General features: G+C 43.5%; 1 protein-coding gene, 1 long non-coding RNA gene and 2 other non-coding genes across 4 annotated transcripts; all 4 read left to right on the top strand.

The window, feature by feature from the left end:
* Positions 1–2,226: 2,226 nt before the first annotated feature.
* Positions 2,227–7,162, top strand: LOC139215454 (uncharacterized). Its single transcript, XR_011585519.1, has 8 exons — positions 2,227–2,283; positions 2,849–2,905; positions 4,242–4,305; positions 4,776–4,803; positions 4,980–5,021; positions 5,514–5,559; positions 6,084–6,203; positions 6,985–7,162. It is a non-coding gene; the product is annotated as an uncharacterized lncRNA (long non-coding RNA).
* LOC139216086 (small nucleolar RNA SNORA8) lies at positions 5,105–5,242 on the top strand. Its single transcript, XR_011585547.1, has one exon. It is a non-coding gene; the product is annotated as a small nucleolar RNA SNORA8 (small nucleolar RNA).
* LOC139216091 (small nucleolar RNA SNORA18) lies at positions 5,596–5,730 on the top strand. The gene has a single exon (XR_011585552.1). It is a non-coding gene; the product is annotated as a small nucleolar RNA SNORA18 (small nucleolar RNA).
* Positions 7,163–12,120: 4,958 nt separating the features above from the next.
* On the top strand, positions 12,121–15,231 carry LOC139215033 (thioredoxin-interacting protein-like). The gene is made up of 6 exons (XM_070845853.1): positions 12,121–12,529; positions 12,812–12,887; positions 12,976–13,123; positions 13,273–13,632; positions 13,730–14,032; positions 14,138–15,231. The coding sequence occupies exons 1-6, from the start codon at positions 12,274–12,276 to the stop codon at positions 14,183–14,185; spliced, it is 1,191 nt and encodes a 396-aa protein (XP_070701954.1). The 5' UTR covers positions 12,121–12,273; the 3' UTR covers positions 14,186–15,231.
* The last annotated feature ends 1,187 nt before the right edge of the window (positions 15,232–16,418 follow it).

The following is a 16,418-nucleotide window of genomic DNA, read 5'->3' as shown; positions in this document are numbered from 1 at the left end:
GCTCATATCATCCAGTCAGAACAAGCGCTGCAGTGGGGGGGTGACTACCCTAGGAGGAAAGCTAACCCAGCTTGAACCTGAGGCTGGAGTGGACCGACTGGGACTCAGGCTGGTCAAGCAAAAGGAGATCATGTACATGTACATTTATTAAATAACTGTATATTGTTTTTATTTCATTTTATATTTTATCCTGTTGAATTCTAAATTTAATTATCTTTAAATATTAGATGTGTGTATAGCACGAAGGGGCTACAAGTTGCATTTCATTGTGCAACTATGTGCTGTAATATAACAAAAACCTTGAACCCTCAATCTCATTATGTTCTACAGAGCACCACAGTGTTTCCACCCTGTTAAACATAAGATATTACAAGGAAATGTGAGAGGTGGAGTGCGAGAACTGTCCTCTCAATGGAGGTAGGTGTGAGTGGCGGCAGCATATTCAACAGAGACAATCCTAGTGCCCATGTGTTGTGGCTGAATGTGCTCTGTGGCCGTCCTTGGTGGAGGAATTGTATCTCAAACTACATTTTGTTTGGTTGTTTTGGGTTTTTTTAAATACAAAAATGTATTTAGTTACCAAAATATATAGACTCCTGTCAAAACATCGACGTTCTCATCTGAAGAATGTGGTCCAGAAGTGTGTTAGTATTTTGAAACTTGTGCTGTCTAGATAAAGTTTATTATGTCTCTACATGTGAGAGAGCAGACCCCACCTACAGGCTCAGGTTCACTGTTTGGCTATTGGTTGGTGGTAATTTGATTAATTGTAACTTTGTTTGGGAATATGAATCACTAGACACATGAACCCATCACTTCTGGTTCAAATGTTCTGGCCTCTTGTGTTTGGTTGTGTATCCAGGGCCTTGCACCAGGTCCCCTACTTGCTATCTTTGTATAAGTGGTAATTAATCCTTCCATTAATAAATATGAGGGGGAGATCATTTTCTTTTGTACACTGTTGGCCAAACGCCTTGTTCAGCAGTAGAAGTCAGAGACTACCCCTTTCTTCCAGCTGTGGCTTACAGATCTGGGGTCTGTTTCATATGCTATAAGTTACCTAACAGATAATATCTTCCTGAAAATGTGGCAAATTGAATGGACAGCTACTTGTGATAAGGCTAGAAAAATATTGTACATTCCGCTGTCTATCAGACTTAATGCTGGTGTGTTTAGTTTTATTTATCCATTTTCTCATATAGAACCTGTGTTGAACATCTACTTACAGACCTACATAGCAATGGGGAGGAAGGGAAGGAAGTTTGTCAAAGAAAGAAAATGGGGGCAGGGATACTTTAAGTGTACAGTGTGACATGCATTCACTTCACAAAGGAATATACATCACTAAACACAATATCAACTGATACGATAAGGATCCTTGACTTGGAGCTGCATGTTTTACTGAGGGTCAAGCCTTGTGTCAAAGTCTAGTTTTTAAAAATCTGAATGCTATAGCTGCAGCTAATTCAGTTGATGTTGTGCTCACATGATGAATACTTAACTGAACTACTGTATTTATGTGTAATCAAATTGCCAAAGCAGAGCCATATATTGTGTTATATACTGTACACAAGGGGGCGGGTTAATAGAAGTTAATAGTCAGAGGCTCAATTAGTGTTGTCTAAGAACACATCCAAAGAATACAAATTGCATTATTTGGGATAGAATATATGGCCTTCATTTGTTCAAAGTGATGCAAGCATGAAAAGCCTTCATTCATTCATTCATTCAAGATTCAAGACCTTTATTTGTCACATACACAGCACAGTTATACACAGTATAATGTGCAGTGAAATGTTTTGAGTGCCTGTTCCAGACTGAAACAATAATAGATAAAATAACACACAATATATATGTGTGTGTGTGTGTGTGTGTGTGTGTGTGTGTGTGTGTATATATATACATACACATACATACATACAAAGATAGAGATAAATAAATAAATAAATCAAAGTCTGAAACCTGTGCAGAATATATTCAGTTCAGTCTCTTTTATCCAGTAATGTCAATGTGTCTAACAAAAATCATAATGCTACACTTGTATGTCATCAACATGAACATCATATCGTATCCATATATCCATGATCTTATGGATTTAGAGTTCAGGTCAAAACATTTGGAGCCATGATTTCCGAGTGGCCCTGAACGCAGAGGTGGTTGTCGAAAAGCGGTTTCAACTGACGTAACGCACAGTATAAATTACGTCGCATCGCAGCTTTGGTCTCTCTCTCGCTCGGACCTTGGATCTGCTAAGACGAAGGTGGAGATCGCGCACGGCGACAGGTAAACGTGAAAAACTGTTATTTACTGCACTGTGAACAGATACACACCTCGTGGTCGTGGTTAAATGCACGTGATTTAATTTGGGATTTGAACCGAAACGTAACGTTACGTCTTCACATTCCTCACCACGTTGTCGTCAGTAAGCATGCGACTGCTAGCTAGCATACCGACAAAAAAGGCTAGCGGCCTCCCCCATGCAGTGTTCGCCCTGTGAGCCACTTTGCTGTCCCACCTTTTAAAGTATGTCACTCTTCGCCATTGTGACGTGTGTGCCAGCTCTGGAGAGTTCCCCTGTTCCCGACATATGAGCACAATAACTCTGAATTCCACTCGGGCCTAATGAAGCTAGTGTTGGCAAGCTGACTATGCTAGCTTATATTAGCATTATTTTTTTACAAGCTTTTTTTTAAATGATCGTAGCGGGTTACCATCCTACCCAAACTATTCTTTGGTTTGTTATGTCTGTCACGACTTGCAAATGTTGTCTTTTAATAAGCGTAAAGTGTTTGAACAGCAGTTTGATCAGAGGAGCTGGCAGGGTAAAACGTGTCTCTCTATCTTCCAGTATGCTGCCAGATGTAGCCGACTGTGGAAGGCTGCTTGCTTGGACATCTCTCTTCAGGTATTGTCTGGTTGAAGGATAGATCACAAAATGTAATTGTATGAAAACTTGAGCCCACTCTATATTAGGATTATAAACACAATTACTGTAACCAATGTGCGTGGTACTGAATGGTATATAAGGCTCAAGAGATGAAAGATGAAAACCTGTTTAACACTTTAACTAAGCTGCAACAGCTGTTAAACCAAGATGCTGATTTTGAAAATGCTCAATTCAGGGCATGAAAACGGCTGTCCACAAACCAATGGGTGTAGTTAGTTTTTACTTTCACCTCTTGTAGTCTTATCTGTGGAAAATTACCTTTCTGCCCCCTCAAACAGTGCAGCAGGAAAAAAAAAAACTGTTTGACAACCCCCCACCCTCATCCCCTGAAAATTTTAGAATCAATCAGGAGTGTTTGCCATCAATAGCACCTCACAAATGGGAATCAATATAAGCTCCATTACTTAAAGATTGAGAACATGCACTCCAAACTCAAGCAAGCTCTAAAGTGAGCAGAGGAGCGGGTCAGATTTCAAACTGACCACATGGCCACTGAGGATCAGTCTGTGGGATTCCCCTGTGCAGTGAGCAGATCCCAGGATACCAGTGGCTATAGAACGACAGGTTTTGCTTTCACCTCTGCACTGTTGGTTGCTGAGCAGTGACAATGAGGCCTGACACATTCACCCTCCATGTGCCGCTTTAAAGATACATGAAATGCCCTGACAATGTATAGCTAACTCTCAACGTGCTTCAGGGGCATGTCGACAATGAATCAGGGTGCCTGTAGGTCCTAAAGTCTTAAAACATTCAAATATACTATTATATGGTCTTAAATTCTCTTTGTGGGGGGGGGGGGGGGGGGGCTCGCTCTTTAGTATTCACTGAATAGTCTAAAATCTACTTGGAGCGCACAGTGTCTGTTTAATCTCATGACTGCCATAGTGTCTGTCAGATGGCGTGGAGGAGCTAGGTACCCTGCAGACACTCTACTTCCTGTGGCTTTACTTTCTCCATAACTTGAACCCTCTTTTCCACTGTTTCTGTTGAGCCATTAATCTCCAGTATTTCAGAGCAAGTTGCTCAACTGTGGGTTCATGTCACATAGACCCTCTCACATTCTCTATTAAGCATTAGGAAGAGGAAACTGACAGACTGTAGGCTAAAGGAGATGGGATGGCATTTACCTAAAAGCCATGTCGAAATGGAATATGAGAATGCACGATGACTTAACTGACAGTCTGTATTTTTACTGCAAAATTGGCCTTAAATTTGATTAAACCAGTCTTAAAGTTTAACTTTCAGAGACATGCAGGATGCCCTCTGATACGTTCCATATAAACCTTTCTTGCAGGATGTGGCTGCTGAATGTGATGGGGAGATGACCTGCAACATGTACTGGCCCTCTAAGACATGAGGTTAGTACATTTGTGGACTTATGTCACTTAAGAAACTTATCACCCCTGTCCCAGAAGTGCTGTCCAAGTGAGCCAGTATAGCCTCACTTCTCCCCTCATCAGTTGATGGGATATGTAGGATTTCCATGTGTCTGTGGGTGAGGCAGCTGTTTTCTTTGACTACTTAGCTTACAGGATTTCAGTGAAAATAGCTTGTCATTTAAGCCTCTACTGGTCTGTCTGCAACTTCAGATGCACCACAGCCTGTAGACTGTAGGAGTTGGTCTGCAGCTCCTGTAGTGTCCTTGTTTGTTGGCACAGTATGAGCTTTGGTCCTGTCAAGTGGGCTGTAGAGCTCATACAGTGCTCAGAGCAAATCATTCCCTTGCAACCCACTGCTGTTAGTGCTGCAGCAGTGTTACTAATGGGAATTGACAGCGGGTATGTGTGGGTGTCATGGCAGTGGGTTATAACTGTCCTGTGTTTGGCAGGTGCCAGAGAAGACCTCAGGCCAGCTGGGTAAGCTATATTACAGAATACCCCTTGTGTTGACCATGTTATGATGATTGGCTATGGCTAAATGTTCAACTGCTCTGAAGCGTGAGTGACTGCTGCCTCTCTGAACAGTATGCTGCACTGATAAGTGAGTGTGGGCTTCTGGAAATGCATTCTCACTACCATCCTCACTCTTGCAGATTCCCTTGCTGTCATGGCCTGGAGCAGTGAAATGACATGCTGTAAGTAGAGTGTATAGCTGCGACACTGGGAGCAGGATAAAGGGGGCGCGGGGTAGTGACAGGCTACTACACAATGACAATACAGCACTGTATGGTATCTGCAGCCAGTTGGTTCGTCTTCTGGTTTGTTCAAAAGTCAGTGCTATACAAACTCAACATCTGGCATCGTTGGTCTCCACGCCCCTCATGCCTGGAGTCCTGGTATATTTGTTGAGACAATATGTTGATTGCATCTGTACTTAACTGACACACTGGACTTGTAAATGACAATATCCTCTTAAGCAAGAATTGGGATCCAGTCTAGTTGGCACTGGAATCAGCATTGGGAGAAATGGGATCTTAAGTACCATCTGATACAACACTGTTCATCTGTCAAAACTGTACACAACTTAATGTATGCAACATGAGGCTGTATCACCCTTCTGGTAATTGTAATTTATCTGGGTAAACTAATCACTTTCTCACCATGTGCTTCTGTTCATGTACTTCCAGGTTTCTGCTGCAGCCAAGAATGGCCTTCATCCCAGGCTTGAGCTGGGTGAGTGAAGTGAAGGCGGTTTGTCTCCCAGTGAAAGCTGAGGTCTATCCCGACCGACCTTAGAACTGTAGGGCCGTGTCGTTGGAAATGCCTCGGACAGTAAATCTGTAGTTTTGCTTTACCCACATGCTCACTGCCATGAACCTTGTGGGATATTACTGCAGAACACATGAGTAGTGCAGTACCTTGTCTTTGGCTTCAGTAGAAGCATGATGTACCTTCTTGGTTACATCATCAGTCTTGCTGTACAATGTTGCGGTGGAGGAAAAGTGTTGTACAAGAGATGCTGTAGCAGAATCTATTTGCTAACTTAAACTGAAGATTTGACTTAATTTAGGGCAGCATGGTGGTGCAGTGGTTTGCACTATTGCCTCACAGCAAGAAGTTCAGGTTCAGATCTGCTTTATGGTTTGAGCCTTTAACCTCCATGTAGAGTTTGCATGTTCTGTTTTGGGTGTTTAGGATTTTTTTATTTATTTTGCTCTGACTTTCATCAGCACTTTACTAAAGTTATTTGTCTTTAGGTCACGTTGATGGAGGAAATGGACTCATGAACAGCAGTAGATGGGTTTGTCTTTGAGGTCCCTTCCTGCCCAGTGATTGGATGTGCACAATGACTAGTGACGGGCTACAACACAATGATGGTACGGGATGGTATCTGCAACTTGTTTGTTTCAAAATTGGTGCTAGACAGACTCCATGTGGCATTGTTGTTCTGCATGCAGAATGTGCTTGGGGTCCTGATATTTGTTTAAATGCTCACTCTTAGTAGCCATTTGAATTTTAAATGTGCTATTTAGCAGCACTGTCATGGAAAAAGAATCTGTGTGGCTCTACCATGTTACTGCAGAACACGTGAGGAGCAGTGGCATGTTATGGTCTTGCACTAATGCCAAACAGTAATGCTCAAGAATTGGTTCCTGTTTTGAACTATCCAAAAGGGTCTATCTGTCAAAATTCACCTTGGCTCTGTACAGTGTTTACAATGTCCTGTCTTTTCCATGTAAATTAACCATCAATATCTCAGGATCCAGAGGTTGGTCCCTTTTTGTCTGGAATCCATAACATGACTGTTACATATTCAAATACTTCCCTATTCCCTTATTTTATCAAACTAATGTGTTAAACCCTCCTGGCGACATAAAGGGGTTCTGAGTAATGCCCGTCTGTGGTCATATACCAAGGCTTTCAGGACTCTCTATTCCTGACTTGCTGTGGAGTTGACCAGAAAACAATCTCTTCCAATGGGCTTCGCTGGCACCTGCTGAGAAGACCTGTTGGGAACATTACCTTTTTCTCTTCTGCCACTTTTCTAATGCCATCTGTAACTTAATTTCTAGTCTAAATTTGTCAAGTAAAACTAAAATTGGACAAACTTGTCAATAGTTTAGTCTTAAGAGTAACCACGTTGTGCTTTATTTTCAGATGCAGTAGTGACCTGAGAGCTCACGGCTGTCTGCACTCCTCGCTGCCATTGCTTTTACTCTGGAATAAAACCAACTTTCTGAATGATGAAACTTGGTAAAAGCATGTGTTCAATGCATCTGATTTTCTTGTCCTTTTAAACATTGTAATTGAATAAAATAATCCTAAATAACTACAACTCCCTTTTTAGTGTGTTTATTTGGAAGTCGTTATGGAATTCATGCTCCAAGATGCAGGACTGAGTATCTGATGGTCGTACTGTGTTCTTGCCTGTGAGCAGATGTGAGGGTTACTCCCACTGACCACACTAAGTTAAGCTGCCTGGCACTGGTACTTTTTATAAATTCAGCACATACTCATGTTTTTGCTCAGTGTTTTCACATTTGAATTGCCTGGGTAAAGGTGTTTGAAAGCAGAGGGGATGTGTTAATTTTGACCACTAGGGACTTTTTGAAGACTAGCAGGTGTGAGTAGTACATTGAAACAAACAGTTTCTTTTTTCTTTTTTTTTTTTAAATGTGGGCCATTTTTCAAATTGTTTTACACCATTGGTCAGCCAAAAGGATATTGGGAGAAAGAAGACATTACTTTTTTTTTTCACCACTATGACCATGTGGCTGAAACACTGAAAATGAATGTGTCTCATGACTCATCAGTTAACCTTGTCGAGGGCAATTTATTTTACCCACCAGATAGGATGGAAGGGAGGAGCCTATCTGATCTTGTGGACACATTTTGCCCCCATTTCTCAAAGAGCAATTGCTTGTTTCTGACATTGTCTCATCATTTGAGACCTTGTGTCAAAATACAAAGCAGCTTCATTTGTGTAAAATGGATTCTGTGCAGGTACATTGGAACCTATTTCTCTTGCTAGACTTAATGAATAATTGAGAATGACATTAAAGTCCAACATGGAAAGGCTGTATGGGCCCAGTTGTACAGTGTCCTGCCACACTGACTTTGCCAGCAGGGGGAACCGAGGCAGGGCAGCATCTCCTCAACTCAAGGCCTGCGGGCCACATCCAGCCTGCGATACAATTATATACAGCCAGCGAGAAAATTTCATGTGACTATTAAAGGCCTGTTGGTAAACAGCACTCCCACCTCATACTACGAAATCCCACAATGCACTGAACAGCTGCCGCGCTAGTCAGGACCCGTGCAGCAGGTGTAATGACACCCTGATCAGTGGATCAATGTATCGTCAGCGCTTTTATAGTGACACTTCAGCTAGCTTTCCCCCAAAATAAATGGCTAAACTAAAAGTGGACTTTGAAAACAGAGACTTTCTCAGCAGGTGGGGGGCAGAATTTTACGTGTGTCTATCGGAGGTAAACCTGTGTCTTGTTAGTGGAGCTGATGTAGCCGTAATTAAAGAATATAATATGAGACAAAATATGAGGATAAGTACAAAAAAAAATTTTTTTTAAATTGTATTCATTTTGAGGAAAAGTTGTTGAAGTGTGGCTGTTTAAATTCATATTTCTGAATAAAATATATATTATGTTATATACTATAATAAAACAGTCACTTTTAGACTCTTCACTAAATGTTAAGCCCGTTTGGCCCTCGACTTAGACCGTGTTTTAAATTTTGGCCCCTTCTTTGATTGAGTTTGACACCCCTGCCCTGGACTGTCAACACTGTCCACTTGTTTGTGTGCTGCTCGGATCTAACTGTGGCTTTCTGACATTTAATGACGCAGGAAGGTGCCGTCAACGTGGCAGAATTTCTAGACCCAAACAGTGTGGAGAGATGTGTTCACTAAAAAGATGAGACATTTTTACATGTTAAACCAGTGATGATGAAATAAGTTTGGACAAGATCAAACCAGCTCTGAAGAGCCATCAGCATTTTTTTTAAATATAACTCAAAATGATGATCTGAAGATGCAAAAGCTGAGATAGACGTGGTTTGAAATAATCTAACGTGTTGCACAAGTCCTTTATTTGACATGGGCCCAGATGCTGCCTTTTAACAGACCAACTGTAGCACTATATTTCCTCCACTAGGGAGTAGGATATTCATGCAACAGAATGCCTGGCCCTCCTCTGAGCTCTGGTTTCTTTAAGTCCTCTAAAGGAGACATCTTGAAAGGGAGGGTGTTTTCTGACATTGTCTTCTTTTGAGTATGACTACAAGTCTCTACAACAGGCACGTGTGGTGGTTAGTGCACATTACAGCAAACATCTCCAGCTCTTCCATCGGTCAGTCATTCTGTCTCACTTTGGCTGCCATACCTGCCCCCATCAGCCATTTGTCTGACTTTTACAGTAAACATTAAAGCAGAGGGGTGGTCATCAGGGTGGATAAAGTAAAGGAAAAACCACGAAGAAGGTTGTTTTTTGTTAGTTTTATCTTCCTTTTTAGCTCTTATATCCAGCACATGATGGTGCGTTTAATGTATGACTTGTGCTGTATACACACAGTTTGACTGACTGACTTATTTTAAAGATGATAAATGTTTTCATGACTTTATTCTTATCAAAACATAAACACGCATTCATGCTTGGTCACATTGTGAGAAAAACGTGAAGTTATGTTTCCGAACACAGAAATAACATTTTATTTCATTTTTATTTATACATTATTATAAAATTATAAGTAGAAACAAGTAGAAATGACAACAATATATGGCAGATACATCATTAGTAGTGGCTCTGTAGAAAACATTCATGAAGCTGGTTCGCTGGTGTACATGACCTTGGTTATTATAACTTATATAATGTACAGCAAGCTGCTCATTATTACAAAATTAACCCCAACAGGATTGTGCAGGACCTGACTGAGTTATCAGTCTCCAGTCATCCAGCCTGTTCCATCTGTAAGCAGACTGGTCCCCGTCTCCGATCAGGCCGATGGTCGTTGTGTCGTCTGCAAACGTCAGGAGTCTAACAGACGGTCCTCTGAGGTGCAGTCATTGGTGTACAGGGAGAGGAGCAGAGGGGGGGGGGGGGGGAGCACCAGTGCTGATTGTCTGGATGCTGGACGTGATGTTCCCCAGCCTCACCTGCTGCCTCCGGTCTGTCAGAAAGTCTTTGGTCCACTGACAGGTGGGGGCTGGCACAGTGAGCTGGCTGAGTTTGGAGCAGAGGACTTCTGGGATGATGGTGTTGAACACCGAGCTGAAGTCCACAAACAGGATCCTGGCAGGTCGAGGTGTTGCAGGATGTAATGCCATCCCACGTTGACTGCATGATCCACTGACCTGTGTCCTTGGTGGGCAGACTGCTGGGGGTCCAGCAGGGGGGCTGTGATGTCCTTCAGGTGTTTTAACACTGTGCTCAAAGGATTTCATGACCACACGGGCCTGTAGTCATTTATGGAGGGTTTCTTGGGGACCAGGATGACTGTGGAGTGTTTGAAGCAGGAGGGGGCTTCACACAGCTCCAGTGATCTGTTGAAGATCTGCGTGAAGATGGGGGCCAGCTGGTCAGTGCAGACTTTGAGACAGGAGGGGGGACACACCATTGGATCCGGGAGCCTTCCTGATCTTCTGTCTCTGAAAGAGCTGACTCACATCCTCCTCACAGATCCTGAGTGCAGGTAGGGGGGTCAGTTAGTGACAGTGTGGGAGTGGCAGGGGGTGTAGGTGGTTGTCTGAACTCACAGGGGAGGGATGTGAATGTGGGTTTGTCAAACCTACAGTAGTTCTCGTTCAGGTCGTCAGCCAGTTGGTGGTTCTCTGCAGCGGTCTCCTGTAGTTAGTGATGTCTTTCAGGCCTCTCCACACTGATGCCAGGTTGTTGGCTGAGAAGTGGTCTCAGCTTTTCAGTGTAGCACCTCTTTGCTGCTCTGATCTCCTTTGTCAGTGTGTTTCTGGCCTGGTTGTACAGGACCCTGTCCCCACCTCTGTAGGCCTCCTTCTTGGCCTGATGGAGCTGCCTGAGTGGTCTTTTTGCATCTCGGTGGGCATTTTGTGTCTTTGTAGCTGTCCTGTGTCTCTCTGTGGTCCATTTGTGTCTCGTTAGGGTTGTTTTGTGTTGTTTTTTTCGTTCTTTGGCATCAGTTGATAGATTTTTGGATGTCTTAATAGTCATTTGATTAACTGTCACTTCATACACAGGCTCTGGCCCAGAAGCCTGTGCCCGGTAAGTTGTTCAGTCATCCATCCATGAGGGCAGGGGTAATTCATCCTTGATGCTTTGGGTCGAGGTTTAAGGTGGAACATTCTCCTGATGGTATAATGGCATCTCAAAAAGTGGGTAAAAGTTCACAAAAGGGAACAATGCAATCTCATCAGATCCAAAACAGCATTTTGTCCAAGCCCCCAGCAGCAACAGCAGGCTGTGCAGGTCACATGACACCGCGTGCATGTGTGTGAACACTGTGAGAACGCAGTCATTTCAAATCTGCTGTGTTTTTCTCTATCCTCTAAATAACAGATATAGATCTCTGTATAATGCAGACAACCTTAAAACGATCAACTCACACATTTACAACATAAAGCTGGTCATTTAATTATGGCTACTGTGTACATGGATGTATTAAGTATTTCATCTTTTCACCCCTGTTGTACAGTATTTGAATTCAGACCTGAATCTTTGCTTGCGATCGGATTTTCTGATGAACCCTTTCACGCATTTTTATGTCTCTCTCTGGGCAACAACTAGTTTTCCACTTTCTGTGCAGTGTGTACTACTTTCCTGTGTCCAGCCCCAGATAAACTGTGTGGGAGGTCAAGTATGGAAGCAGGATCCACTCCCAGGCCCTTATGGTGTCAGCTGGTATTGTGCCTTGGTGGTGCTTATTCAAAGATTAATCTGTAAATGCCCTTTACTGATACTTGTCTTATCCTGTTTTATCATCATCATCATCAAAACCACAGTCATTGGTATGTTTGTATGTTCTTCGCTCTGGAGTCTGTCCCAATGACTGAGTGATACCACATGAACTTTTCCCTGCTTTCTGTCTGTTTACTACTAAAGTGCTCTTCCTGTGCTCTCATCTGCTGAGCATGCTCGACACTCTCACAGCCACGCGGTGTCCACGCGTCGCTTTCGGGCGCCGATTGGCTGACAGCGACACAAACAAAGCGTCTCCTCCAATGGGAGCGCTGTGCACGCGCTGAGCCATGCTGCCCATCCTGGCTTCTCGTGCCTCACTGAGGCTCTTTATATAAAAGCAGCAGCGCCGTCTTTGTTTACAGCAGCGAACAGAACAGAAGTGAAGCGAAGGGACGTGAAGAGGAAGCTGCTGCTTCCCCGAACCTCAGCGCTCTCTGCGGCATTACTTCTGGACATTTGAGCCCCGTTTCGGTCTTTCAAGCGGATTTCTGAACACGCAGTCATGGTGGCCATGACGAAGAGAATGAAAACCTTCCAAATAGTCTTCTCAGATCCCAGCAAGACTTTCTACTGCGGTGGAGACCAGGTCTGTGGCCGGATAGAGGTGGAGGTGACCGAGGTGACCCGTGTGTCCGCGGTGAAGGTCCTGGCTCTGGGCTGCGCCAAGGTGGAGTACGCTAAAGGCAAGCAGCGGTGCCGGCAGGAGGCCGAGTACCTCCGCCATGAGGAGGTGCTGCGGCTGGACGAGCAGCCCACAGGTAGGACGGCACTTCCGCTCATGACCACCTGTGCTCTGACATCACTACGGTCAACTTTGCTACATTTGTCAGTGTAACTTAACAGCCAAACGTAACACCTGCTGAGGTGCAATGGAAGGTTTAGCCTGCATGTTCACCTGGATGGAGCTTCCTCACAGCTGACTGTGAACAGCTGTGTTTTGGCCAAGCCTAGTCCAGCCTGTTTGCTGCTTGAGTGAAGACAATAAGCATGTACTAGATAAACGGCAGAGAAAATAATCACATCTAATAATCTCTTTCCAGACGCTGATGGATCAGTAGTCTTGAGGCCCGGCAACAAATATGAGTACACCTTCAGATTTGAGCTCCCCCAGCAAGGGTAAGGCGGTCTCTTTTGTCCTCAGGTGTATGGCTCTTCATTTAGTTGTATTTTATAGAATACTTATTAGTTTGAGTTTTCTTCACAGGCAGCTGGTGTCATCATACAAGGGGAAGTTTGGATATGTCCAGTACTATGTGAAGGCCCTGCTGGAGAGGCCTCAGCAGCCCCCCCTCGAGTGCAAGAAACCCTTTGAGGTGGAGGAGCCTCTGGATGTCAACACCCCAGACCTGCTGGTGAGTTCGCTGATTCTGAAGAGGAGGGATATTTCATGCTCTGGCTCAGACAACCTAAACATACTGACCTCTTCATGTCCATTTGAATTTAATCATGACATGATCCTGCTTGAGTATTGGTTGAGCCTTACCTTCCTGTCTCTCCTCAGTCTCCCACAGGTGGCATGAAAGAGAAGAAAGTCACCTGCATGTTCATCCCTGATGGCCAGGTGTCACTTAATGTTAAAATTGACCGCCGTGGCTTCTGTGAAGGTGAAGACATCTGCATCAATGCAAAGTTTGAGAATACATGTTCCCGCATTGTGGTACCAAAGGCAGCTATCATCGCCAAGCACATTTATCAGGCCAATGGCCGCACCAAGGTTTTCCGCCAGAAGCTGTCCTCAGTGCGCGGAAACCACATCATATCTGGTATGTGTGACGCATGGCAGGGAAAGACTATCAGGGTGCCAAAGATCAAACCATCCATACTGGGCTGCAACATCATCCGTGTGGAGTACGCTCTAATGGTAAGCCTGAGTTATGGAGCCATGTTTTGTCTGAGAGTTTTAGTTGGTACCTTTTGAGAGCTGAGATTAACGCTTGTGTTTGTGATCCTTCTGCCAGATCTATATCCACATCCCTGGTAGTGAGAAGCTGATCCTGGAGCTGCCTCTGGTCATTGGGACCGCTGGTCTGGGCAGCCGCAGCAACAGCGTGAGCAGCCAGGAAGGTTCAGTCAGCAACGCCTCCCAGAGCTGGGTGTCCCTCAGGATGCCCTCTGAGCCTCCCAGCTACAGTGACATCACCCGTGACTGCCGCCTGGACCAACCCCTCACGCCGCTCCTGGACGACTTTGACGGTGATGACAGCCCCATCTTCATGAATGTTCCAGCCTTCCAGTTCCCGCCACCCCCGACATACACTGAGGTAGGTTTCTCAATTAAGTAGTTTAGAGTAAGGAGCCATAACACATTCTGACAAGCTGATGATAAATGACCTTTACTATCTAATAAGTCTATAATTTTTCTTCAGGCTGAGGAGGAGTACAATGGCAACGCTCGCATGTTGCCAGTTTGCTGAAGTCCAGCATGAATTCTAGAACTGTGGTCCAGTTTTCAGGGACCATTCATCTAAGGCACTTGAAAGGAGCGGAAGAGCCACACTCCAGAGGAGATGTGTTGGTTGGAGAAGTAAAGTCGGGACTGTGGAATTGGACAGAAAGACACTCGCCTCTTCTTTTCCCATGATTCATCACTTCTGCTGATCCTGAGTCTTCCTGCTGGTGCTCTTCAGCTATTGGACCTGGAGGTCCAGTTCCAGAGCCTGTGGTGCACTACATTTCTAAATAAGCTGTTCCTTCCAGAGACCCAAACCGTTGGGGTCTCATTGTCCATTCATAGCCACTTGGTGACTTTTCCGTTGGGGCCAAGCAATGTATGATGCTTCGTCATTCCAGTCAACCCTGTATTTTTAAGGGGTTTTCACTAGAGGAACAACGTTTTTTGTTTAGCCCAGTCAGTTTGTGTTGCTTTAAAGAATTTTTTAGGAATATTCCTGCCTCTGAGAGTTGTAAGATGTAAAGTAATAGAACCTCCATATTTTTTTATGTGCCAGTGTATGAAATTTTCATTTAGTCATATATTTTATTGCACTTTTTGATTGATGCAATTTGCTTTACTACTGCCTACAGGAGTTTCTGTTTGTTGTGTTTCGTTTGAACAATGCTTGTGATGTGTAGAGTGAATTTTCTCAAGGTAAAACACTCTAAACTTGTTGGAACCCCACATTTGATTTTCAAATCCCAGTTTGTCCCGGACTATATATTTTTGCTTGACACTGCAAGTGCAAAACATGCTTCATGCAACATACGCACTCTGATATCAAGGAAGGCACTTTTAAGTGAGGATCATCATTGTGATCTGCAGTTGTCCTAGACAACATCTTACTGCAAGATCTCCAGTTGTGGTTGTGGTTTCACAACTTCTGTTCTTTCAGGGGAAAAAGAAAATAATTGTGTAAGACTGATTTGCAAGAAAGTATATTTGTAATGCATCCTTGATACTTATAACAAGTATTTTTGTATGAAACCCTATGGGTTAGGTTTTATTAAAGAAATTTTGAAAATATTCCTTTTGCACTTTTCCCTTTGTAACTCTGCTTTCAGATCTCAGCCGCTGAGATGTGGTTCAACCAGGACCAGCAGTGTATGGAGGAGGCAGTCTTCAGCACCATTAGGGAAACATTATATTGATTAGTAATATCACTTTTTGACTCTGTTGACAGCCACAGAGGTCACAGCGTGCTGATTGCCACAGTAAGATTGTCATGCCTGCTAGAAAACAAGCTGGCATGACTTACCACTTTTTCCATTCAGTGCAGCATAAGCTATTATGATGTAGGTCTGGAAATGGCAAACATTGCAGAATCAGGAGACAGACAGACATGAGAAGGACCCCCGGCACTAGGAAGAGAATAGATGACTAAAACAGTTAATGCCGTTGCTGTTAGGACTTAACATATGATATCAATGATGTAAAGGGGCTCAGTGGTAGAGTGGGTCGTCCCTCAATCAGAAGGTCGGGGGTTCGATCCCCAGCTCCTATGGGTCAACATGTCGAAGTGTCCTTGAGCAAGACACTGAACCCCAACTTGCTCCTGAAGCATGGCTTCAGAGTGTGAATGAGTATGAAAGAATAGTCTCCTCCAAATTACATTTCTCCTGTATGATTGATGTGTGAATGGGTGAATGAGGATGTCATGGAAAGCGCTTTGAGTAGTTGAAATAACTAGAAAGGCGCTATACAAATACAGACCATTTACCATTTACCATAAATGGAAATCAATAACACGTACTTTGCACATGGACAGTGGTCCAGCACTTAAATAGTATCAAAATAACCATCAGAGTATTGATGAAGTCCTGATCAAAAAGTCTCTGCAAAGAAGGTGGATTATTTTGGCTTTTAGAACACCTGAACAGATACTACTGAGACACTGGAGGAGAAAGTGTCCACCCTCTGATGAAGAAAGGCTTCAACACGGCTGAATGCGTATGAGAGCTTGATCAACATGACGTACTTGGGTCCCTATCATTACCTGGTTAGCAGTAACATAGATGTAACTTATTCTGTCAATATGCTAAACCCTGGAGAATATGTCAATGTGCTGATGTCATCTTGGTGAATCACATTTTCTGGTATCTTCTAATTATCCCTGTGAATGTAAACTTCTTTTACATATTCCAGACATTACTTGTGGTTTAGAAATAGTTAGATATGTTTGTCTGATTATCTATATAAGGCACCATGGATTT

This window comes from Pempheris klunzingeri, chromosome 16 (assembly GCF_042242105.1).
Source record: "Pempheris klunzingeri isolate RE-2024b chromosome 16, fPemKlu1.hap1, whole genome shotgun sequence".
Lineage (NCBI taxonomy): Eukaryota > Metazoa > Chordata > Actinopteri > Acropomatiformes > Pempheridae > Pempheris > Pempheris klunzingeri.
Note: the sequence above shows the minus strand (reverse complement) of the source record. Positions and strands in the feature narration are given on the sequence as shown.